This window comes from Pangasianodon hypophthalmus, chromosome 6 (genome assembly GCF_027358585.1).
Source record: "Pangasianodon hypophthalmus isolate fPanHyp1 chromosome 6, fPanHyp1.pri, whole genome shotgun sequence".
NCBI classification, from domain to species: Eukaryota; Metazoa; Chordata; class Actinopteri; order Siluriformes; family Pangasiidae; genus Pangasianodon; species Pangasianodon hypophthalmus.
Genome location: NC_069715.1, coordinates 22,355,799 through 22,382,890, shown reverse-complemented (window position 1 = coordinate 22,382,890; position 27,092 = coordinate 22,355,799). Strand labels below are relative to the sequence as shown.

The following is a 27,092-nucleotide window of genomic DNA, read 5'->3' as shown; positions in this document are numbered from 1 at the left end:
CAGTTAATATCACTGAGTTCAAAACACCTGTGCATTTGGCTCATCTGCTGTTTTTACTATGAAAAAAGACAGCTCTTTAGGCGTATTTTGGAATATGCTTCAGCTTACTCCAATGTTAAAATGCAGCGCTCTTATGCAAAATGTGTAAAAGCTTGGCAGTTTTTTTTTTGTTTTTTTTTCTCCATCTTATCCGTGCCCCTTGCAATTCTTTCACACCCCACTGGGGGGATACCCCACAGTTTGAATACCTCTGGAGTAAACCAATTGAGGCCAATCTGAGTGAACTTTCTATTCAATTGAATGAGGTGGGTGATTCATGGTTGATTCATTTCTGTTTGAATCAGCTTGTGTTTCTGGGTCATGATGTGCTCCTTTAAAGCGCTCTAGTTGTAACACACTGTACTTCAGCTCCATACAACTGACTAGGTAACTGTACTCAAACTGACAGACAAATCAGTAATTAGTAAAGAATAACACTGAAAAACACTATCTAAGAAGTTTGCCTTACAAACTACGAAGGCCTATCCAAGCAGCATAAACGTGTTTATTTATATTATTTGCATTTTCTTAAAAAAAAAAAAAAAAACTTGAAAAAAAAAACAGTTGTTTTAACTTGTACTGAGGTACAAATCAGTGATCAAAAAAAAAAAAAGAGTAATTGGTAAATGAGAACAATCCTGAGGAAAAGCATGTAACAAAGACATTGCCTTACAAACTATGAAGGTCTATCTTAAGCAAGCAGTTTGCCTTTTGCGTGAAAGTTTCCCAATAGCCAGCTCTAAGAAAAGGCAGGTTACATTAGAAGATCTGTAAAAGCATTATACATATATCTGTTTTACTGATGGATGATGTGTGTATTATACTTTATTTAACAACCAGAGCCCTTGTTCCTGAATCTTCTCTTCTTCTCAGTGTCTATTAGGGAACAGTTCATTGGGAAACTGCCAACAGAATGAATCCATTCAGATTGGTGAAAATTTTTGCATGTAAACATAGTGGCTGAAAAGCAACATTTGAAAAAGAAATGAATTAATTTTTGAGAGGTTGAATCAGGAATGAGGGACATCTAACAACCATTTTGGAACAGAATGATGCCAAACAAATTTGAATTCTTTTCCCCTGCTTCTGTTCAATAAGGACATTTGGATGACATTTTGCTGAGACTGGCATAGTATAGAAACTGTTAAAAAACACAAACAAGTTGAATGAAGACTTGTTTAACCTGCTGAATTAATATTAAATACTTGCTACACTCACACATCCAATTGTTGTGGTAATGTTAACACTAAATGCCTCTGGACAATTGACTAGTGAATGATGTGCAAACCATGAGGAAATTAGAAATACCTCTGCAGCTAAATACAAAAGGACACAGTCATTTGTGTGTGTGTGTGTATGCTTGTACAGTATATTACAACTAGCTGGTATGATAGCTTGAAAATGTAAAAGGTTTGAATTGATTAGCAACAATAGTTTGTTGTCAAAAAAAAACAAATAAAACAAAGCGAGTTTCTCTCAAACTGGCAAACTAAATATTGCAATATTGCCTTCTATATGCAATGGAAAAGGGGTGAAAGAGGTACTTATCAGACAAGCTCTATCTTTGGCTTCCTTTTTAATTATTTTCGGCTTGGTTTAGTTTCTTCTTTCCTGTCCTGCCATGCAATGCTACATGCAACATCTGCATAATTACATACCGACCTCTGTATTCTGAAAAAGGGACTTATTTTTAGTTCAACTAGTAAACTATTGTTCTTATTCTGATTACTTGTTCATTTTCTCAGCTAGCCAAAACAACACAACTTTAGTTTGCTAACTAAACTAAGTTGTATGGTGTGCTGGATGACATGTATTTTTCGATGTAGTGATATGCAGTTATAACCTGCTGAGAGTTAGTCACCAATTATTCTTTAACTTTAGAGAATACCAATTTAGATGTTTACTGGGTAGCTTGTGTGCAACACATCCATGTCACTTGTATTCCAGACTGTTGCCAAAGCTCTTTTGGCTCACAGTGTGGCATCAGTTCTAGTTAGCTCAAATAAACACATATGAGTGTGCTTGATGTGTTATGATTAGGGCTTCATGAAGAGGAAGACAATCAAATGTAGAGCAATTTAACATCTAGAATCACCTCTTATCAACTAATGATCATAAATTTGTTTTGGATTACAGTAATGCAAATGGACTTCAATCAAGGTGAATTTGTTCGGCTTGACAAAATCCAACTTAAAATGTAAGGGATTAATAAAAATTGCGTGTTTCTTTCAGGGAGTGCTGACCATGCAGGCTCTCCACAGTGGCTACTCTGATCCAAACAATCTGGTGTTTGAGAACGTCACCGTTTTAGGACTGAGCATCCCCCCCACAGCTGTGACCATCAATGACGGTAACGTGGTCAGTGCCTTGCCGGAGTCCAGCATTAATTATGACTCAGTGAAGAAGGTAAGTGCATGTTTTCTTATACTGTGATAACCGTCCAATTCAAATGCATAGTCAACATAGTGACAACATTAACAAAACTGTTGCTGCATAAGGCTAACACACTATAAGCAATTCCATATAGGAATGTATTGATACAAAATGGTAATATTACAAGGTGTGTGTGAGTGTAAAAGTGTGTGATGGGGATCTGTTTTGTAGGTGCTATATCTGAAGAATCTCCAACTGCAACTGGGGAAAAATTACACACTCACCTGGAATTCCGTTGTTGAAGACTTACAGCGGTTTAACTGCCACCCTGAGGAAATGGCCACTGAAAATTCCTGCACAGAAAGAGGCTGCATCTGGGCGGTAAGTGTACATTGAATTAGACAGAGAAGTAAAGGAAAGGTCCAGCCTGAATGACTTGCATATACAGTTTTTATAAATAATGCGTGGTATTCAGTGGTGTCAAAGATTTATTTTATGATAAAATTCTGAGTTGACTTTATTGGTTTTAACTTATTTCATAGACATACTAGTCTGCTTTTGCTTTGGTTATCAGTTTCCTACATTACCCACAATGTCATTGCCAACTACCTGTCAATACTGGCACTAGTGGGAATTACAGCCCTTGCTTTATCTCAACTTAAAGAGACCAGAGCAACGGCGCTTTAGTCATTTAGTCTGTCCAGCTCTCTCACCCCATCATCTGAACAATCTGCTCAAACAGATACGTAGAAGCCACGGTGAAACATGATAATCTTCTAGATTACTAACTGGCCAAGTTGGTTGCAACTCACATTCTCTCCACCCCCAAACATAGCCCAACAATGTTGTATACATAGAATTAAAAGATAGAGAGGGCACACTGGTCATGTGATCATGGTCATTGAGAGCATACGCCATTAACAGCAATGGATATGTCTGCTCTTGTGAAGTGACCAGTAGCCAGATAGCTCCTGACTGCAAGACCGACACATGCCAAATTATAACCACTAAAAAGAGCTCTTCACTAGCTTTCAATTGAGACAAGGCTTGCGTCCCTGCAATCTACACTACACTGCCTGAGAAAGAGGCCTTGGAATTTGGGCATTTTAGCCATTTGGAGCTATATTTCCAGCTAAGATGCGCATGAGCATGGCTAGCAGGCCTAACCCCCGATTCCGAGGCCACCCAGGTCCAACCAATCCAGGTGGTAAATCTCTGTGACATCAGAGTGACACATAATTGATAATTTCTCATAGAAATAAACAAAAATACAACACCAACCAACAAATTAACAACAAATTGTTAAGCACATCACAAATATTTCAGGGTGGAATTTTTCTTTAAACTCATATGAACAACACACAGAATTACACAAAGCATCTCTTACCTCTCTTATTGTACATGATAAAAGAGCATTTTCTGAACAGCAAAGTGCACTGCATTTACTTAATGCAACATGTATTAAGTCATTAGCTTATAATTAATAGATATTAATCAATCAAATTCACTTTTTTTTCTCTGTGTTTGTCTATAGCCATCAAATCTGAATGGTGTGCCATGGTGTTATTTCCCCATGGATTACGGCTACATCTCTGATCCTGCAGAGGAAATGCCAAGTGGATGGAGCTTTAATATCAGGCGGAATGAAAAATACCCTGCTCCACGTGCTTTATCCAAAGACATCAACACACTGAAGGTGGAAATCACATATCTGAGTGGACACTCCCTACGGTTTAAGGTACAGACCCGTATGGCTGCCAGAGCTTGTACTGTGGCAGGGCATGAATTAGGTTGTAGGTTATAGCATTGATAATTTACAAAAGTATGAAGGAAATTAAATATAGAGAAAATTAAACAAAGAAGAGGAAATAAAAGCTATCACACAATTAAGTATAATGATATTTAAAATAAATAAATAAATAAATAAATCTTACAGACTGGCCATTGTCTGTATCCTACAGATCTTTGATCCGGCTAATAAGCGTTATGAAGTTCCTGTTCCTCTTGATTTACCATCAACACCAGAGCTACAGGAGGATAAGAGGCTGTACACAGTGAATATCACACAGCAACCATTCGGTATTCAGGTGATCAGGAAAAGCACAGGAACCGTCATGTAAGTTTATAGCTTAACAATTTTATTCCAGATAAATATGTGATTGGATCAGTGTAGTGTGATCAAAGTCTGTGACTTTGATTTTATAAAGGTTTGTGTATGTAAAATCATGCAAACTTGATAACCAGAAAAAAAAAACACTGCAAGCTAACTTAGTAACAGGATCAGGAGAAGAAGCAATGAGCAAAATCATGCTTTTCAAATAAGCAAAATAGTATCTTGCATTTTTGCTTTAATAAATATACAGTGTGGGGTATTTCAGATATAGATCAAATTCAGTGCAAACAGATTAATTTAGCATCTGCATTGTGATTTACCACTGCCTGAAAGTCACATCAAGAACGGTGATTGTATGTATAAATTATTACAACCAAAGGGCACATATTAAAGTTTTCGAAAGCCTCTAATTGAAAACTAAATAAAATATTATTTTATGAAAGCTTCTCAAAATTTTAATTCTTATCACAATAAAACCTAATAATAAATATTTGTCATATGTTCACTTCAGTGATGCCAATAGCAATTAATGCCTTTAATTGCTGCCTTTAATTGCTGCCTTTAATTGTTGACAAACATGACATAGATGTCAGCAAAAAACTCATAAAAATATTGTGCCCTACCCCAACATCATTTACATAATTATTATTGGAAATCACCTACAAAAGGCCCACAATGTAATTTATCAGATTACACCTGTGCATCTGTCAATCATTACTCTTTACTCCTTATTTGAGAAAATTAGTTACAGTACCTGATAGTGCACTCAGATTTTCAGATCCAACTGTAATCGTTTTGATTTTAGGGGTGCCACCTTTGAGAAATGAAAATAAGACATTCAACCCAATTTTTCTGCCCCCTCCACTTGATATTGTTCCCATCGCCTCAGTGTAGCTTGAAGATTTAAACTAGAAGAGGGTATTTTGTGACCTTAATATTGTAAGGTTCCATCTGGGTTGAAAATGAATGCGAGAGGAACCTTATAATACTAAGGTCATGATATCACTACTTGCACAGTGCAATGATGGCTAGCAGTCAGAGTATGACAATAACCTGTGCAAGTGGCATTTGCATGCACCATGCTACCTGATGCATAATCTTTGCATACCTATGCAAACCTACACACAGATATTGTGAAGGAGATATCTCATAAACTATTCTTTTATAACAAAATTTTAATATCTAGTCATAATTTTTGAAGAAAAGGTATCATTGTAGTTCTTAACTGTGTTATTTTCTCTTTATTACTAAACAAGGAATCAATAAGATTCCCTGGCACCTAATAAGGATCATTTTAATTCATTATGAAATTAATGCATATTATGTTAAGACAAATTAGAAACATATTTATTGTGTATTATTTCTGTTTCTGTTATTTCCTGAAGATGGAATTCGTCTCTTCCTGGCTTTATTTTCTCTGACTTGTTCATACAAATCTCAACTCTACTTCCATCACAATACATCTATGGCTTTGGAGAGTCTGAACGTCTAAGCTTTAGACACAACATGAACTGGCACACATGGGGCATGTTCTCTAAGGACCAACCTCCAGGGGTAAGTGAATTAAGCACAACTATACAGAGTTGACACACACACACTTTCCTTATAATGACCATGCTATGCCTACTCTTAAATCCAGCCCCAGCCTTAACCCCTTAAATAAAAGCTGCAGTTTTGGGGGAAAAAATCCTCCTGGAAAACTGCACATGCCCCCACAGGGTCTTTTGTATTCTCTCATTTGTATTCTTGTGGAGAGTGGTGTGTTTATAGTCCTTATAACAGTTTCATTCATTGGTCTGTATGTATTGGTCTAACCTTTAGTGAAAGTGAGTATTTTATTCCAAATGTAAGTAGAATTGAACGCTGGAGGAGTGCAAAACTAGGGGACATAGCGTGACTAAACAGGCCATGTGATTGGTTTACTACATCATTAGGCAGTCATGGCTCTGGTTAAAGTTCTGAATTAAAGATATGAAGGGTTGAAATTCAGATACAAAGACTGCTAGAGAGCCACTACATCTCTTCGCAAGTGGAAAGTCAGGAGCCTTTTCCTGGGTATTAGTAGAAGCTCTGCCTATGGTGCCTTTTCCTCTTCTTTTGCCATCTTTTATTGTTTATTAGGGTATTCATCTTACTGATGTTGTGTGATTTTTTCGGCCCTACGATTCTTTGTAAGGTTGTTTGCATCCCCGTACTTCTTCCACGCCATACCCCTCTGTCCCCATGCTGAATATAATGGTTGTCATCATCTGTAGGCTCCAGAACCATGTCCACGACTTCTACCACACAACTCTATTATAGGATTGAGGATGGTTCTGCTCTTGTCAGAGTGACTGCCTGAAGGGACAGTCTCTTTGGGGGTGTATCCGTGCCCAGTCTCTCCTCTGTCTCACAAGGTTTACAACCTGCACATGTGGTGCTTGTTGTCACTCCTTCCATTTCATCCTTGAGTGGTGAATCTTAAGTCTAGCTCATGCTTCAAGATCTTGCCACACATACACTCGGTAGTTGTTTGTCCATTGCAGAAGGTGACACCTGGGGTATGTTTCCTTCCTAACATCCACAGCTTGCTTAGGGTCCCAATTTTCAATTTCTGGATTCTTCCAGACTGCTTAAAGAGTCAGTTAACTTGGTGTATGTCAACTTTTGACCCACTGGAATTGTGATATAATGAACTAAAGCTGAAATAAATCTGTCTCTAATAGATGGTAGCATGAATTGTGTAGAGTTGTAAACAATTGAGTTTGAATGCGCTTAGCCTAGGTGTATATAAACTGTATAAATTCCAAAGGTACAAAAGATATTCCCTTGAGAGTACCACCCCAGTGACAAGCAAATGACCAGGGAAAGATGCAATGGCTAATTCTTGAGTTGAATATAATTCAGATGATATAAAAGATTTTATGAATTTGTTGCTTGATGTAGGGTAGTAGATGAAGCATTCAGTATTTGTAATGTCTTCCATAACAGAAATAATGTTTCTCATTGAACAGCATTATACTCAAATTGAACCTGCATCCTCAGAGGGTTAATTTAAATCCTAAATCACTCCTTGCTTGATAGCTGCCAATCCAGCAGAGTGACATTTGTTTCCTTCAGGACATCTAAAGCCAGATACCACAGTTTATAGACAATTTAAAGGCAAACATGAAAAACCAAGGAGTATATGTAAAGCTTAGGCTAGAAATTATTTTCAGTTGTTCCTCTTATTTTATTTGACTAATGGAGGAACTCTTAAGTCTGTCTTTACTCTTAGTAAGATGTTTATCTTTTCATTTTTGGACAGTTGAGAAAATGTGGAGATGCTGTTAACTACCTGGTGGCAGAAAAAAAAATGTTGAGAGTTTCAGTCCTTTAATTCACTTTTTTCACTCTCTTCAGTATAAGCTGAACAGTTATGGCGTGCATCCCTTCTACATGGGCCTGGAGCCGAGCGCTCATGCTCATGGAGTCCTGCTGCTCAACAGCAATGCCATGGGTGAGAGACACACACACACACACACACACACACACACACACATACACACACAATTCTGTATGGGAGTTTTTCATTTAATTTAGTGTCTGAAAATAAAACCTAGTTTATAGACTAAATTTGCATGTTGTTTAAAAATGAAAATAAAAGTAAATGTCAAATTTCCTCTCACATTTAAAGAAATTCTGATCAAAAGTACATTCAGACTCACTCACGTTGAAATATTCTTCTCTGTGACCATAATTGGTATCCAGTTTTAATACTTCTGATACTGTAAATACTTGAATGGCTTCAGACAGAATACGTTATCATATAGCAAACCACAGGAGGTGTATATAGATAGATAGATAGATAGATAGATAGATAGATCAATATAGGCAATCTTCATATTAACATAAACTTTATAAACTTGTTTTCAATAGGTAATCATTTTAAGCTTCTATATAACAACTATATACATATACAACCAGCACCATATACACACTGTAATTTAATTTGGGATTTGGCCAAAGGAAAACTTGGTATATCCTGATATACAGACATGAAAACTACGAGAAAGTAGATTATTGCCTTAACAGGTTTGCTTGAGTATGAGTAACAAGTAGGCTAACCCCATTAGAACTATTGCAAATAAATACAATATAGTAATTGTTACTGCCTACTTCTGTGGACAATATCTGAGCATAAAATTTGTTTATTGGAACAAATTAACTGAGAGTAATATTAATGTTGATATGTTTTAGATGTGACAGTTCAGCCGACGCCTGCTCTCACTTACCGCACCATTGGCGGGATCCTCGACTTCTACATGGTGATGGGACCCACTCCAGAACTGGTGGTACAAGAATACACTGCGGTAAGTGTGTGTGTGGACAGGATTGTGTTTAAACACCAACATCAAGGGGACTAAAGACTAAAAAAAACAACAACAACAACAACAAAAAACTTCATTCCCAATAGGGAATGGCATTGAAAAGTGTAAAGAAGACTGTGTAAGAGCCTGGCATTTATATCGACTTTATATTGACTTGTGTGTGTTTGTGTGTGTCTGAGACTTTGCAACATCTATAGAGGTGTTTCACTGAAGGGGAAAGGACACCGAATCTGAAAGTCACATTTGTTTTGGGTGCTGTTATTTTCACTTCACCCTGACTTTTATCTAGGTGACCTGTAAATTTGTGAACCTCAGCCTTGTGAGCCAATAGGAAAAAAAAAAAAAAAGCTATACTGTTAACCTTTTGTTAAGAAAGAAATGAGGTGCTGCTAATTATGATGTACACTGGATATTTGCCTTCTTTTATATTAGTGTAAAGACAGTTTCCATACTGTACTTAAGATCTATATATATCTGCATATAAGGAAACTGATAAGCAGTTAATATCTTTAACTGCAGTTGCATTGCAAACAGGTTATTATGATGTGCAGTATCATATGGACATGCATTCATGTTAATTAATTATTACATTAATATATTAATATAAAGTAATATAATGTAAGCAATATAATGTAATATAATAAATATAATGCAAGCAGTTAAATATCATTTTATTCATTACATGTGTAATGCTGTTTTATTTATACTGTTAACATGGAGCTGTCCTGTTCTTCAACATACGCTAGTGTTTTAGTAATACATTTCATTTTTTTTTCCAGTCAGTCTGCTAGGCTTTTCTTGTTATTAATGTTGGCACGTGTGTGATAAGCAGAAATTGAACAAAAATAAATAAATAAATAAATAAGAAGAAGAAGAAGAAGAATTGTTGTTTATTAAAGCGATAAACCTTGAGTGGGTTACTCATAACCCCCCCTTCCCATGATAAAATCATTAGAACACACTCCCTCTCATGTTTTTTTGCTTTTACTAAAAGGTGACAAAAAGATGACATGATAAAATCCTGTGTTCAGAAAATAATTTATAATTAATAATATTCCCTATAAACAATTGATTCCACAAGGCAATGTAATCTGTTAACAGTAAGTTCTGGTTGCTGAGCAACACCACATGAACAGATTAGTGTGAACTATGAACAGAACAATGGCTTAAGTGTTTTTATTGGTTTAAAACCTGCTGCATTAATGCCGAATTCAATTATTGTGACATGGTCACAGATGTGTGTATATCAAGGATTTTACAAGCATGGCTCAGCCTATCACACTGCCTGTTATATAAAATGATTTTTCTGCTCTGCTTGTGAAAGGTTTTACTTTGTGTGTGTGTGCGTGTGTGTGTGATTTACTTAATCTTTTGACTTTTGTTTTTTGACAGATGATTGGTCGCCCAGTTCTCCCAGCTTATTGGTCTCTGGGATTCCAGCTTTGTCGCTATGGCTATGTTAACGATACAGAAATCGAAGAGCTTTATGCTGATATGTTGAGCGCCAATATTCCTTATGTAAGAGATTTATAATCCCATTTTCAATATAATTCCCATTTAATTTTTCAGATCATGATAAATGTCAAATCTAGAATTCATGTATATGTGTTCAGATAGACAAGTAATACACAGATCCCCCTGGGATAAAAGTGTGCTGACTTTGACCTTTGGTCCCTGACAGGATGTGCAGTATGCAGATATCGACTACATGGAGAGGCAGCTAGACTTTGTGCTCAATAAGAACTTCGTCAACCTTCCTAAACTGGTCGAAAAAATGAGAGGGGAGGGCATGCGCTTCATCTTCATCCTGGTACTGGGCATTTATTTTCACTTGTTCTGATTTTGTCAAGTGACATGCCCCCTTTTCTCACTGAGGTCAAAGTTAAAGTTGATCAGTCATTTTAGTACTACACTAATGTTAGCTAGCGTGCTAGCAAACCAGTGTACTGGTTTTGCTAATATAATAATCTGATATGCTATGCTAGTGTTACTATCATACAATCAGTTTTGGGGATTGGCTGATCAAATTTAAGCAAAACCTAAATCCAAGCATCACCCTTGTTAATACAGTCATATCTGTCACCTGTGTTTCTTTTCTATAATGATAATTTTCTTTCTTTTCTGCAAATCGAAACAAGGCCATTAAAGCCATCCAGCTCGCACCATGTGTTACAAAGCTGTAAATGAGATTGCTTTTGAATTCATTTTTAATGAGAATGTGTGCATGACAGGTGACAGAGGCTGAAGGAACACGGTTTAGTGAGAATGGTAATTAAAAAAAATGTATTAAGGTGAACACTGTATTATAAAGTCAGATTTAAACGTCTGAGGCCACTGCTAAGGATAGATTATTTTAACAAACATAATACATTTTATCCAGCTGATATAAGAAGCAGTGGCATAGCCAGGAATTAACATCAGGGAGGGATGAGGAAATATAATAAATAACCACATGATGTGAAATGCATTTTGGGTGGATGCCAGACAGTAGTAGGTGAGATGATGACACAAATTTGTAATTTTAATCATTTCAGGCACAATCTATCGTGCCATATTAATAACTTTGCCATAATATGACAGTCCCATGGAAAATCATTAAAATAAGATGCTAGGATTTGGGGTGGAGGATGACATTATATCGTATAAACCTAGATTTGCACTTGTCTTTCTTCTTCTGCAGCAAACCTCCAGTACTTGCCTTTGACCTCATATATCCCTCAAACTAAATATTAACCCCCACCTCTGCTCAGAAGCCATAAAGTATTAGTTTCTTAGTGTAAAGACCAACAGAAATTCCAGCAATATACATTTTAATTATTAATTTTTTAATAATTAATGTGATACCAAGGATGTATACTGATAATAATATGTACAATTATTTTGTTTATATGCAGGTATGTTCACATTGTAGATGAAAGTGCCACAAAATTAAATAACCTCTGTATGTTTTTACTCAACAGAAATTACACTAAAAAATGAACAACCTGATATTATTTTAATTTTTAATATATTTAGTATTAAATTATTAGTTAGTAATACTTAGTGTGCTTTTTAAATTACTAAAATTAGGTTTAAATATTCTTTTAAAAACTGACAATATGCTGCCTCCAATTGTTATATTCATACCAGAAAACATTACTGAACATAAACCATATCTTGCCACATGCCATAAATATGTGATTATGAAAAATGTTGCACATTTCTTTCCATCTTGACCAAGTGGTGATTAGATGTCCTCCAACATAAACATGAAATAAAATTGTTTCAAAGTCATCAAATCTGGATGGGATTTTTAAGTCATGAAATTGGATCAAAATAAATAGCTGAAATTTTAAATTTTAAATACCTGGAATGATCAAAACCTAAAATTTTATGTCACTCCCAAACTGTTTTATTTGTTTTTGAGGATTGAAAACTTTGTTTCAATATCAACACTCATTGAAGATAACATTAAATATCATAATTTTACATTTTTTCCTAATGGAGCAATTCAATGAGAGACACTTATGCCCATGAGCAGAAGAGAAAGACTGCATGAGGAGAAAGATAAACAGAGGATTAACAAGGACCCAATACAAGATGATCAAATATAAAGTATATCCACTGAATGAAGGGAATGAAATGAATGAAAAAGAAAGGGAATGAAGGGAATGAAAAAGAAAGCAACAAGGAAGGATTAAGTTTCCAAATATTTGTCTAAAAAATTAATAATACAATTATTAAAATAGTTAAGACCAGAATGCAGTATACACAGTTCCTTCAGTGTTTGAATGTATATTTGATTCAGTTTAACAAAGAAAAATGAGATCAATTTTTGTAGTAGTTATATAAATTAAAGCTTAATAGGGGATAAAATGATTATGAAATGACTTGACAGCTAAAACCATCACCAAAAATAGAGATAATTTTGTTCGTTTGTCTTCTGTAACTAGATAAGTTCTATTAACAAGAATGAAATACTCTATTTTGTTCTGTTTTATGAAATATCATTAAAAAATGCATGTATGCTTAATCAGTTTATACATTTTAGTTAGTCACAAAAGTAAAGGAATTTGAATTGTGACAAAATTCTTGCACTTCGCCATCCCTGAATTTGCATTATTTGTGTAAAATAAACTTATCTAATACTTGATGAAATAAATTACTCGTAGTGGAGTCAGCCTTTTAGACCCTTGTTTATGGCCCATATTTCTGTATGATTAAATGTCTAATAGTTTGTTCCTGTTCTTAAAGTTTACCTATTTAATGTTTTTGTTCAGGATCCTGCAATTTCAGGCAATGAGACCAATTATCCTGCCTTCGAGCGTGGTGTTCAAAATGACGTGTTTATTAAATGGCCAGCTGATTTGGATGACGGCATCGTCTGGGGAAAAGTAGAGTATCCACATACAAAATCTAAATACAAAATAATAACAATCATCTGAAGTTTTGATGGAGCAGAAGTTTGATTTAACTATGGTCAATTTCTTTGTTTTCCAGGTGTGGCCTGACTATCCAAATGTCATCGTTGATACCTCTCTGGATTGGGAAACACAAGTAGAGGTACGCTTGTCCATTTTTCTCCTGTTCAATGAACAACCTGATGTTCTATATTTTATCTCACATTATCTGGTACTTTTTCCTCATATATCCTCATCATAATGGAATCATCGATACAATGTGCTGTAATTGTGAAGTTGATAGAGTGAGCAGTGATGATTTGGGATGTGTCACTCTGTCATGGATCCAATCAGAGCACAAAGGCATGATGGGAGCTCATCATAGCTGACCCATTGAAGACATAATCAACTGTCTGTGTATGTCTGTGTGTGATTTCTTTGTCTTGTTCAGCTGTACAGGGCCTATGCAGCATTCCCAGACTTTTTCCGGAACACTACAGCAGCGTGGTGGCAGACAGAAATCAATGACTTCTATACAACGATGCGTTTTGATGGCCTGTGGATTGTAAGTCCAGATATAACGCTCAGCAGTATTGAATTTTATTAACTTAAAACTATTTAAGATGTGGGCAGCCCAGTAGCATAGAGGGTATAGTAGCATTGCCAGCTCATAGCTGCAGAGTACCAGGTTCAAGTCTGAGCTCGGGTTACTACCCTCATGCCACTGTAATAGACTCTGGGTCATCCACAAACCTGACCAGGATAACAGAGATGTTAAATGTTTAAGATGTGCATACCATTAATAATATTATATATATATGCTTGAAAAAAGTGTGACCTTATTTGCAAGGAGTTGAAGAGATAGTAGTGTTTCTTCATTATTCTAATAACTTATTAGAACAAAGTAAACCTGACACTCACCATTCCCTAGACTGATATCACTCAGTCCTTACTCATGACTTTTACTGTATTAATACTATATTTTGTGTCTGAAACTAGTGAACAAATGTAACTAGCATATAAGAGCTAACTAATGAGTAAACCTAATAAGACTAGACTACTGTACCAAATCTATAATCAGGTCAGTTGAGACAAGCCGTCCTTTAGACTTTCCAATTCGGGGAAACTTTAAAAAGCACTGTGACACTGACACTGAAGACTCCTTCCATAAATGTTAAATAAACATCTTCTAACAAAAAACTTCACCACATCAACAATTATATATATACATGCTTTTTCTAAATTTGTTCATTATTAGTTTTAGATTATGTGGCATATCTGCCAAGTCCCTGTGAATGAGCTGTTGCTATAGAAACAATAAATGATTAGAATGAGTAATATAAACCTGTTGTTCATGTTACAGCTGGAACTACTGTTAGAGTCTATTTTTATACTCTGTTTTTATAAAATTAATGCATATCCTCTAACCTGTTTCAAGAATTCAACCACATTGTGGTATAAAATAATACACTGTTTCCTCTGTTGTATATACTATATGCTCTGCTCCATATCATTCAGGATTTTACTATTTTTGCAGTGATTTTTGACTTTCTGTTATCTGTTAAGGACATGAACGAGCCAGCTAGTTTTGTCGATGGCACTGTTGGAGGAAAATGTCTAGGCCCAGAAATCTATGAAAATCCACCATATATGCCACGTAAGATAAGATTTCTTTCTCTTTTTTTAGGATATAAAAGTGTATGTTCACTAGCTTCTCCTCTCTCTCTCTCTCTCTCTCTATATATATATATATATATATATATATATATATATATATATATATATATATATACTGTCTATACTGGACAATCCAAATAAAGTGTTACCAAACCACTCTGGTCTTTTGAAATGCCATTTTGATCTTAACAAAGGTGTTTGATTTATTTGCAGCACTGGAGTCTAAACAAAAAGGGCTGAACCACAAAACCCTCTGTATGAACAGTCAGCAATTTCTTGCTGATGGCACTCCGGTTAAACACTACGATGTGCACAACCTGTATGGCTGGTCTCACACCAAACCAACTTACGAGTGAGTGAGCTAGATTTATGAAGGTTACAGTCAGTACTGTTGCCTTTCAATCGATAAGAGCATACTTTTTTTGGACTGATATTAAATAAAAATAATGCCATGCTTTGTGATAAGTACCTGAGCTTGGGTTACTGTCTATGAGGAGTTTTGCATGTTCGCGTCATGTTTGCTGATAGGTGGTTTGGCTATGCAAAATTGGCCCTGTGAAGTAATTAAAGCTATAGTGCACATGATTTTATTTGGAATGATAATAATAATAATGATAATAATACAATATTCAGGAGAAAAGAGTCAGGAGATCAGGAAAAACAAATTTGAGCTGCTGTATGTTTTCCTGACAATCCTCTAATAGTTATAATAATTGACATCATAAGCCAGCTAAGATAGCTAAAATATTATCGTGCCCCAACATTAGACACCAAAGAAATCTGACTACTCAATAGCCAATCAGGAGAAAGAGAGAAGGAATAAGTACTTCAAGATGTAAACATACAAGTGTCAGATAGAGAAAGAATCTTAAGAATAATATAGTATAAGAGTGGAAAAAGGAATAAGGACTGATTTTTTTTTTTTAGTTTTATTTCTTCCTGGCCATTTATTTGTTCTCTGATTTGGTGGATATGTAGTGAATGATAGTTGTTTAGCTAGAGAATTCAGGATAGCTGAGAGATTATGTTCATTCAGCTGGTACTCTTTAAGCAAGTCTGACAGTCACATGTGTGCACAATTCTTTTTTTTTTCATATAATACTCAATGTAATACCAAAGAAATAACAGTATTTATATTCTCAGAGTCATGAACACTTGATCCGAGTCCCAAATTGCAAACCGCTATACTAAGTTGTTTGTCAGTACAGCATTGTCATTACGATTCAGAATGCTACTTAAAGCACATTATCCGGTTTGAGACTTACCCCTGACTTTTCTCTGAATGTTTACTGGCACTTGTAGCCATCAGATTCATCTGTGTGCAGTATAGCTAATGCAAAGAACATCTGATATCTTCATTTTCATTTATTTATCTATATGTGCGGGCACACCCACTTTCACAAAACTATCGGCAACTATTTTGGGAGGCTGGAGGAAACCAGAGACCTACTCCCATAATCTTTCAATAAGAAAATATGATAAAGATTTAAAACATGTCTCTGGAGGGGGTGTATTTACTGCGAGCGGGTGGTCAGCTATGAAGGTTGGGGGACAAGAGAGAGATAATACTGTACATTTCTAGTAATATGCAATAGCACTGAAAAGTGTTAAACTACAGTGAACACTAATCAGTTACCTCAGGTTTACAGTTTAAGAACACTGGAAGCGACACTGCACAAAGGGCACATTGCAGCCTCTTCACAATGCTTTCACTTTCTCCACTGGATGCTGCTCTCATGTGTCTTCATGTACTGGTTTAGTAAATATCACATGCAAATATGTGGACTGACCATCAGATTATGATAAACATCCATTGATGCTGTGATCACATAAAAGTCACTAATCCACTGAGATTTTCTCTCCTAATCTTTGCGGCAGATATAACCTTTCAGGTTTGAGAGCACCCTGTTCCCGTAATGGCTAATGGCTGAAATACTGAGCTGACATTAAATAAAGCTGACATTCAGTAAAGCTTTTGCTGTGTGTTAAGTATTTCTGTACATGATTTATCTATATCATGTCTACCAAACATATAAACATGTGCACTGAAGTTTTAATTGCAGTGCAAAATGATAATTGATTATGCCAAATTAAAACACCACATTTTCCCCCTCAAGCAGTTAAGGTAATATCTGTTTATTCCATCCAACTCTTATGGATGATTTTCATGTATTAAAATTAGGCGGAAGGCACAGCTACCTCCTACTTGTGGTTTAGACTTGATCATATACACAAGTAGCTATACACTATAATCAGTATGTTTTGTTGTTCATTAGTTGGTAATTTGTAGATACATGGTTTCTCTGTTTAAGCATGATTGTTTGTGTGTGTGTGTGTGTGTGTGTGTGTGTGTGTGTGTGTGTAGTGCCTTGCTGAAAGTAACAGGGAAGAGAGGAATCGTGGTGACTCGCTCGACATACCCGAGCAGTGGGCGATGGGCAGGGCACTGGCTAGGAGATAATACGGCTGCCTGGGACCAACTCTTCAAGTCTGTAATAGGTGTGTGAGTATGTATGTATGTACTGTATGTGTGAGTGTGTGTACGAGAGAGTGAGAGAGATATAGGGGATATGTTGTGTGTTGTGTCGTAGGTGTGTGTGTGTGGGGGGTGTTGAGATGAAAGATGAATCACTACTTTGTTCCAGTAAACATACACTTGCTCTGCTGGACAAAGACGCCTTGTTGTTTTTCACATACTGAGTCAATCTCTCTGTGCCCCTCCCTCCTCTCTCAGGAATGATGGAGTTCAGTTTGTTCGGAATCTCTTATGTAAGTAACCTACATTGTCTGACTGATTTGAGACCTGATGTTCAAGGTGTTCAGCTGAGATTAGTTCATTAAATAGCCACTATTATAAAATATAAAACACTCATTCATTTGTTATAGTTACTACTCATTTTGTAGTAAATGTTAATTCAATGTGCTCGTCTCTGTGGTACAGACCGGAGCTGATATTTGTGGGTTCTTTAACCATGCCGAGTACGAGATGTGTCTTCGCTGGATGCAGCTGGGAGCATTTTACCCATATTCCAGAAATCATAATGGCAAGGGAAGCCGGGTGAGCTTACACACTGCATAGAACATGTGGAAAACATTCACAGAAAAAAGAATGTGCAAAATGTGGATTTTAAGAGGAGAATATTACATTTCTGGAAATATTAAATATTATAAACAGTTTGTCCTTACACCATCTGGATGTGACTACATTTGTTTAAGATGTGCCTGGGGTGGGGGGGTGTTAGTACCAGTTACCTTAACCACCTATAAAAAACTATAATAAACATTAACATTTAGTGATAAGGTGATTTTTACCGAAAAAAAAAAAAGAAAAAAAAAGACAACAAAAAAGGAAACGAAAATCCGATGCATTTATCTGTTTGAAAGAAATAACTAAGATTAGAACAATAAAAAGACTAACAGTTAATTAATGAACAAACTAAAACGTTATGTAAAATCTTATGTAATTAATGTAACTATCAGTTGTCCTTTATTAATTGACCTTAAATACTAGATGTTAAAAAATAAGGCATTGATGAATATATTATCAGATATTAAGACACAAGAATGTTAACACTGTTTTAGCCATGTTATCATTTCAGCAAAGGAAAATCTAGTAGTAACCTTTAAGATTTTTAGACTCAAGTGTAGATATGTATAACTACACTATGAGATCATATGCCAAATCCTTTTTTTTCCCCATGAGTGCATTCAAGGTCACTAAAAGCTCGATATCGCACCTGCATTGCTGTGTCATAGAGAATTGGCATTGTGGGTGTTGGTGACTGATGTCAGAGGTCGATGGACCATCGTGTTGTCAGGTATTCACCATGACATTCGTTTAAAAAGTGACCTTTGAGTGCGAAAATCCAATAAACCCTGAGTGTGTGGGATCGATGCGGCGCGGCTGAATTTCCTCATCGAGCAACGCCATAGCTTTGTCGCCAACCGCGAGACACCAGTATAATTGAATTTTTTAAAGTGATCCGAGCAGCCGATCTCCCCATTTCAATCATTTAATAATGCAGTGCAAATGGATGTTTAAGCAAGAGAAAGGTTAAATCAAAAACCCACGACTGAGGTCACTTACAAACACTCAGTCCTCTATTACTGAAATGCTGAGCAGTGTTGGCTCTGAATAATGTCTATTTCATATAAAAATAATTGCCTAACCTTGTATCACAGGTTTATGATATTATCAGGATATTCCAATACATATCTTGTTGCACAGAGTCAGCTCTTCATACAGTATATCATTACTATGATCACCTAATATTTACTGAAAGTGCAAAAACTCTGAAGACTTTCCTGTGGTGGAAAACTTACTGACCATTACAAAACGCTGACACCTTAGACTCCTTTAGTAAATGTTACATAGTAGTAAATAAGTTTATTATCAGCCATAGATTATGTACAGCATAAGCCATAGGAGTCCCTGTGAATGAAATGTTACTGCATAAAAATAATGTATTAGAATGAGTACATTAATATAAACTTGTGATTTGAATTTCAGCTGGCACTACTGTCAGAATTGTGCTGTTATAGAAAATTAATCAACATGTAACAGCGAGAATTTAACAGCACTTTGATTTAAACAGTATTTTAGCTAGTAACTTATACTGCCTTGATACAGATTTGATTAAAAAACAAACAAACAAACAAAAAAAAAACTAGATTCTTAGAATAACAGGGTTTTCATGGATTGTCTTCTCTGAAAAGTATCCATGCAATTCTGACATCAAATTTCTCCTAAATAAGAGTGCTTAGAAGATACTGTCACCTGAATGAGATAGAGAAATTTTCTTGGCAGGGCAACACAGCTCCACAGCGACTCTACAAAAATACTATATAAAAAAATGCACAAGGTCAAGAAAAATGCTTGAGTCAGCACCCCTCCCACCCCCCGATTTGTTGAGTCATTTATCCTGTCTATTCCTTCTTCATACTCGCAACACACACAGACACACACCGTGAGACAGAGACAGAGAGAGAGAGAGAGAAAGAGAGCTACAAGGGTTTTGTGTGTAACAAGCCTCAATGACAGCCCTGAAAACAGAGCGTTCTCATACCCCTGTTTATATGAGTTCGTCCTCTCCATGTTGTAATTAACTCACCAACGTATCATTAGTGCTAATGTGTCTACGCTAGGAGCCCATTTACAGCCCTGAAGGAGTTGAGAAAATGGAAGGTCATCTATGTCTGGTCAAGATGGAGTTCTTCAGAGGAAGAGAGAGAAAGATAGACAGAGAGAGAGAGAGACAGAGGAAATGGAGACAAAACCCTTGATGAATGTGAAAAATCAAACTACATAAGAGTGAAGAGATATAGAAACATGCAGATAGGCATAGTCAGAAGACAAATATGAAGCCAGAGAAAAGGAAGAAAGAGAGAGAAAGAGATCACCTTGTTGACGCCTAATGTCTAGCAGAGTCATTTGCTGGTGTAAATTCACCCATCGATATGAGTGAGAGAGATGCACTACCTTCAGACAGGCCTGTTTTTCTCCTGCTGTTTTTGGTGGAAATGAGGCAGCCTGAGGCCCGTGGGTGGCCTTCCATCACATTCAGCTTGCCGCTAATGGAGTCAGAGCCGAGTACATTTGGAATAATTCAGCCTTTTGTTTGAGAAAAGCGGTTAGCCCCAACAGGGGGAGGTTGACTGCATTCAGCATGCTATAATGTGGAAATATGAGTGCCATTCCAGGGCCGTGCAAATCGTTCTTGCTGGTAGGAGCAGAGGAGAAACTATAGGCTGATAGATCGCAAGAGATATAGATCGGCCATAACTTAATAAACAACTCCAGCAAGGACAGGACATCTTGTTCCAGTCCTTCTAAATACTTTGGTGTCTTTTCCAATACACTGAGCTATTTCATATTGCACACAATAGCAGTGGTTTTAAACTTTGCTTCAGTTGCGACTGTAAAAACTTGCAGCTAATTTATTTTTCTCTAGAAGAATGTTACTTTTCCAATGAGGGCTCAATAGTTTTATTCCCCATAGGACTTAGAATTTGTTTTCTGAGTCAAGGAAACCTTGTGCCTATACACCAATCAGCCATAACATTAAAACTAGTGAGAGGTGAAGTGAATAACATTGATTATCTCATTACAATGGCACCTGTCAAGGGGTGGGGTATTAGGCAGCAAGTGAACAGTCAGTTGATGTGAGGATCTGAGCGAATTTGATTGTGATGGCTAAAAGACTAGGTCAGAGCATCTCCAAAACGGCACGTTTTGTTGGGTGTTCCCAGTATGCAGTGGTTACTACATAACAAAAGTGGTCCAAGGAAGGAGAAGCGGTGACAGGGTCATGGGCGCCCAAGGCTCATCGATGTGAGTGGGGTCGAAGGCCCCCTGGTCTGATCCCACAGAAAAGCTACTGTAGCACACATTGCTGAAAAAGTTAATGCTGGCTATGATAGAAAGGTGTCAGAACACACAGCACATCGCAGCTTCTGGGGCTGCGTTCAGAGTGCCCACGTAACCTCTGTATGATTTTCTGAGATATTTTCGTTTAATAAAATTTAAATAAAATTTAAATTTAAATTTAAAAGTATTTTTTTTAATTAAAATTTAATTTTAAAATGTAATAAAATTGAAAAATTAATACTCTGCATATTGTTTTTGTATTTGTTTAGGATTCATTATCTGTTCAATCTAAATAATGTAATTTTTCTCTAGTATGAACTATTATGCAGTAGCTATTGTTTCTGTCACTGGCACATTATTATTATTATTATTATTATTATTATTATTATTGTTGTTGTTGTTGTTGTTGTTGTTTCCTAACTACCTAAGCTCAATAACATGATTTCTAGTGCCACAATGCATCTATTATTGGTCCTGATGCTACCTAATGCTGCTTAGTTTGTCTTGAGACCATACAACCCCAGGGGTAGCTACTAGATTGTTTGTTTGTTTGTTTTTTGCTTAAAAATTGCTGAGTCATCAATTTGAGAGCACTTGGAATGCTAAAACCAACTAAGTGTGAAAACACACTCAATTAGTTCCAACATGGAGCTTCACACCTTAAACACAAAAAACCTCCACTTCGGTGCAGTGATGAAAGGTCCACAGTGTGTTTAGGTGCTAGCCTGTTAGCACTTGTTCTTATTGTCTCCGCCCCCAAAGGCGTTTAACAGTTCAAAGAGTGCATCGTGTCACACTCTACCGCATTAACACAGAGCAGTGTGAACACTTGTAAATGCAGAGGGGGGACCTATCACAGACCAGAGTTTCTAATATCACAATATTCTCCCTCTTCCAGAGTTTGTGAATTCGCAATGAAACTTTACCTAGATAATTTTGGTATAAAGTAAAATGAACTGTTACAAGAAGTTAAATTTCTTTTTCAAATTCCTGAAGATGTTTTGCCATTTTGAACATTTTATTGGTTTTACATATATATAGGGGCTTGTGGATAGAGATTGATCATGTGACTGGGATAGTCATTCAGATCTCTGATCTCACATGGTGACATTAGCATACACTATGTTCTATTAAAACTTTAATTCTGGTACTTATTTTAAATGGACCATGAAGTGTCATTTTCACCCATTGCCATGTTTTGGTTCCTGTTGTCTGTTAAAACAGGTTTGTCACTGAAATTACTGGCAAGATGTACAACACTAAAATATCCTTGCGTATGTCGCCATATACTTGAAAATCAAGTAGAATAAAACCAAACATGTTATATTACACTGCAACAAAAGCAAAAGGCTTCAGTTATTAGGTTATGCTACAAAATCTATTAAAATTAATGCTCTCAGCCTTCAGTGTATCTGAGCAACATAGAAATATCAAACTGATTTAAAACATTTTGAAAAATCATATAGTATTCTCTTTTATTAGAATATCTAATATCTTTTGTGGTATTGTTATATTTACCAATTCAGCATAAGGCTAGCAATAACTATTTCAGACTTCATTATCACAGTGTATTGTTAGACTGCAGCATCAGCTAGTCCATATATTAAAATCTTTTTTGTCTTTGTATTATGATGTGTAACAGAGACAAGATCCAGTGGCGTGGGATGATGCATTTGCTAACGCATCTCGTGACGTGCTGAACATCCGCTATACACTCCTCCCCTACCTGTACACACTCATGTTTGAGGCTAACACTAAAGGCAGCACTGTGGTCCGGCCTATGCTGCATGAGTAAGTATCTATTTCAATGCCACGCCCAATAATTTATTACTTTTAGTTCACAGTTAATGTTATCATTCCTAGAATCGTGTACACTATAAGACAATGTAGTCTGTTAAAAAGTTATTCAGAGATAATGGCAGCATGAATTAAAGTACAGTTCCCATACTCCATTTTATATGTCAGTACTGGCCAGTCACTGCAAGCACTTTTCTTACTCTCCAGTCCTGTTCGGAAGGGAACATTAACCAGACATTAGTCAATAAAGGAATTTAACAGTGTGTGTTAGGTTACAGATAGAGTCAAGTGTATGGGGTCATGACAATTATGGTGAAAAAAAAGTGTAAATAGCATATTCAGACTTCAAATAATTCAAACATGAATAAGAGCTATCAACATAATAACATTTTGGATACAATTTTGATAACTGATGGTATAAATGCAGGTGCATGACACTTGCCAGAAGTCAGGCATAAGCAAGGCATAAAACACTACAGGCAAGATGCCATCAGTAAGGCATAAAACACTACAAGAATACTGTTACAGGAAAATAATCAACGGGGCGGTGTGATGCATCCCGACACTAAGCGGAGTTACCAGTTACATAGTTTATCATTTTCCAATTATTGTTATTTTTTTATAACATTGCAATTTGCCAAATGATTGCAGTATTAATAACAAACGACAAAGTTGATAAGAGAAAAAAAGCAGGTTGTCATGTTAGAGATAGGTCTGTTCTGAAGGCTATCAGGTAGAGCATAATGTTACTGGTATAAAGAAATGGTTAAACTGAATATGAATAAAGTTTGCCTGGTGAAAGGACATGGGGAAAAAAAGAAAAGAAAACAACAATAAGGAGTTCTACTTCATTAGTGATTCTTCGGATCAAGTGCTTCTTCTGTTTGAGATCCTTGGAAATGTGAATAAATGGAAAACAAGAGGCTAAACTGTGGTTTATCCATTCTGGAAAAATAGGAACTCTACATATGCATACACAAAAAAGTGAATCATATCACATAACTGTGTCTAGACATTCTTATTATCCGTCGTCCAATGTTTATATTTACTTTATGCTGTTGAAGTCCTTGAATGCCTTCAGAGTGTAGTGACTCAGCAGAGCATGTCACTTTGTCTCTCATATTCTTCAGCCTCCATTGATTAGACTCATTTCAACTCTCTACTCATCCTTATCATAACCTTCCTGTTGCCCTCTTATTTAGTTACACACATAAACACACACACACACACACACTGATTCATATAGTATACCTAGCTGTTTGTTTGACTGTCTTTTTTCAGTCTGTTTTTATTCTCTGCTTTTATTCTCTAGGTTTGTGGATGATAAAGAGACATGGGACATTTACAAACAGTTCCTGTGGGGTCCAGCACTGCTCATCAGTCCTGCTCTGGATCAGGTTATGCACCCAACACACACACACACACATACATTTCCAATATTAGCAGAGTATCACACATTATATTTTTGTTGAGTAGCATGTCTAGTGTTAAAAAAATGAGTTAATTAGGTTAATTACAATTAATGGATTAAATTATACTGTATATAGGTTAACGTGTTGCTGTACAGCACCTGCTAGAGGGCAAAAAGTGATTATCATCTATTATTATAGTGCTATTTTATTGATGATTGAATTCTGTTTTTTTTTTTTTTTTTTATGATTTCTTTAGGGAGCAACTGAGGTTAATGGCTACATCCCTAATGCTCGCTGGTACAATTACCACACGGTATGTTTAACTGCATCACATGCATTTTTGCTTTATCACATTAATTCAGCCATGTGTATTATCACGTTATATAATAACTAAAGCAAGGACATCTATCCATTTGTGTGTGTATTGTTTCTGTTTCAACATGTACATATGTGTTATTTGAAAGTACAACAATATTAACATGATATATAAATATTAATATGAATGTTTACAAGTTAGTGGTGTCCCATTTCCTCTATCTCTTACTCCTGCCTGTGTACACACTTACATCAGTAGGAGCCTCGAAGATGAGAGGGGCTTCTGAGGCTCTCTTTCCACCAGAATAGTTTATATTAATCATCAGTAAGACAAAAGATGATTTAAAAAAAGTTGATATAAAATCTAAAGAGGGGCCGGTAAGGGGCTGGTAAGTTGTAGTGAAAACTGCAAGAAGGTTAAATCAAATCTGTGCTATATTTCTGATGTAAGTGTTTTTCATCTTTCAGGCAGAGCAGCTGAATGTAAGAGGCAAGTTTCTTACCATGCCCACTCCACTCGATCACATCAACCTACATGTGAGAGGAGGATTCATACTACCATGGCAGAAACCAGAGAACAACACAAGATACAGGTACAAAATTCTAAATGTAATATCAAGAATCATATATGTGTGTGTGTGTGTGTGTGTGTGTGCAGGTTTTCATTCCAATCAAGCGAGAGCCACACCTGATTCCACCTGTATAATCAGTTGATCTTGGCTTTCAATGAACTCAGGTGTGGCTTCCGCTTGGTTGGAATGAAACCCTTTCCGGATAAGATTGGGCACCCCTGATGTATACACACTTGTTGCACACTTTATTGTGTTGTGGATTTGATTTTGAATAGATATAATTGCCAAATATATTTTAACCATCAATCTACAATTAATCACCCATAATGATGAAGTGAAGCATATTTTGAGAGATGTATGAAAATTAATTAAAAATCAATAACTGAAATCTCTTATTTGCAAAAGTATTCAGAACCTTTGTTGTGGTACTCCAAATTGGGGTCAGGTCATCTTGTTTGCTTTGATTATTTGCATCCTGCTTGCTTTGATTATACTTGAGATGTGTCTCGAACTCAATTGGAGTCCACCTGTTGCAATTTGAATTGACTGGACATAGTTTGGAAAGGCACACACCAGGGTCTATAAGGGGTCACAGTTTACACTGCAGTGTCAGGACAAAATCCAAGCCATGAGGTCCAAAGAACTGTCTGTGGATCTCTGTGATCAAATTGTGGCAAGGTATAGATCAAGGTAAGGATATAAAACAATTTCTAAAGCTTTAAGTGTTCAGTGGCCTCAATAACTGAAGAAGTTTGGCACAACCTTGAACCTTCTTAGCATTGGCCGTCCTGCCAAATTTGGCATCCAGTGAAGAAAGGCCTTGGTCAGGGAGGTAAGAAAGAACCCAACGCTCACTCTAAAAGAGCTCCAAAAGTCCTGTAAATAAGACCTTCATGGCAGAGTGTCAAGACGGTAGCCACTGTTGAGTAAAAGGCATATGATGGCATAAAGGACTCTGGCAACATGTGGGAAAATATTCTGTGGTCGGATTAGATGAAAATTAAACTCTTTGGGCAGAACAGCAAGCACTATGTCTGGTTTAAAACTGCACATCACCTGGCCAATACCATCCCTACAGTGAAACATGTTGGTGGCAGCATCATGCTATGGGGGTGCTTCTAAGCTGCAGGGACGAGGAGACTGTTAACTTTTAGGGACAGATGAATGCAGCCAAACACAGGGACATCCTTGAAGAAAACCTCCTCCAGAGTGCAGGCAAACTCAGACAGGGGTGACAGTTCACCTCAACATGACATTGTGTCAACACGACAATGACCATAAGCATACAGCCACAACAACCACTGGACTGGCTTTAGGGCAAGTCTTAATGTCCTTAAGTAGCCCAGCCAAAGCCCAGACATAAACCTCATCGAATATCTGTAAGGAGACCTGAAGATGGCAGTTTGCTTTTTTGAAAATTTTAAAAAACATGTTTTAACTTCATCATTATGGGCAATTAAGTGTAGATTGATGGGTAAAATGGCAATTATATCCATTCAAAATCAAATCCACAACACAATAAAGTGTGCAACAAGTAAAGGGGTATGAATACTTTCTGTATATATATCAGAATCAGTTGTATTCTGTCTGAAATATCAGACAAATTCTCTCTCTCTCTCAAAAGTGGTTACTGACCACAAATAATACAATACAAACAGTGGGCTCCAATAGCATAACAACAACAATAATACCTATTAGG

General features: G+C 36.4%; 1 protein-coding gene across 1 annotated transcript in view; it reads left to right on the top strand.

Annotated features, from left to right (window-relative positions):
• Positions 1 to 27,092, top strand: part of si (sucrase-isomaltase (alpha-glucosidase)) — a 75,884-nt gene that overhangs the window by 45,101 nt on the left and 3,691 nt on the right. The window contains exons 24-44 of the mRNA XM_034305154.2: positions 2,272 to 2,445; positions 2,644 to 2,793; positions 3,947 to 4,150; positions 4,374 to 4,528; positions 5,911 to 6,079; positions 7,907 to 8,003; positions 8,744 to 8,856; positions 10,267 to 10,392; positions 10,556 to 10,684; positions 13,134 to 13,247; positions 13,354 to 13,416; positions 13,705 to 13,818; positions 14,820 to 14,910; positions 15,144 to 15,282; positions 17,296 to 17,429; positions 17,665 to 17,699; positions 17,872 to 17,988; positions 22,940 to 23,088; positions 24,407 to 24,491; positions 24,763 to 24,819; positions 25,290 to 25,414. Of these exons, the coding sequence (XP_034161045.2) occupies positions 2,272 to 2,445; positions 2,644 to 2,793; positions 3,947 to 4,150; positions 4,374 to 4,528; positions 5,911 to 6,079; positions 7,907 to 8,003; positions 8,744 to 8,856; positions 10,267 to 10,392; positions 10,556 to 10,684; positions 13,134 to 13,247; positions 13,354 to 13,416; positions 13,705 to 13,818; positions 14,820 to 14,910; positions 15,144 to 15,282; positions 17,296 to 17,429; positions 17,665 to 17,699; positions 17,872 to 17,988; positions 22,940 to 23,088; positions 24,407 to 24,491; positions 24,763 to 24,819; positions 25,290 to 25,414 (2,540 nt within the window). The remainder of the gene's footprint in view (positions 1 to 2,271; positions 2,446 to 2,643; positions 2,794 to 3,946; positions 4,151 to 4,373; positions 4,529 to 5,910; positions 6,080 to 7,906; positions 8,004 to 8,743; positions 8,857 to 10,266; positions 10,393 to 10,555; positions 10,685 to 13,133; positions 13,248 to 13,353; positions 13,417 to 13,704; positions 13,819 to 14,819; positions 14,911 to 15,143; positions 15,283 to 17,295; positions 17,430 to 17,664; positions 17,700 to 17,871; positions 17,989 to 22,939; positions 23,089 to 24,406; positions 24,492 to 24,762; positions 24,820 to 25,289; positions 25,415 to 27,092) is intronic.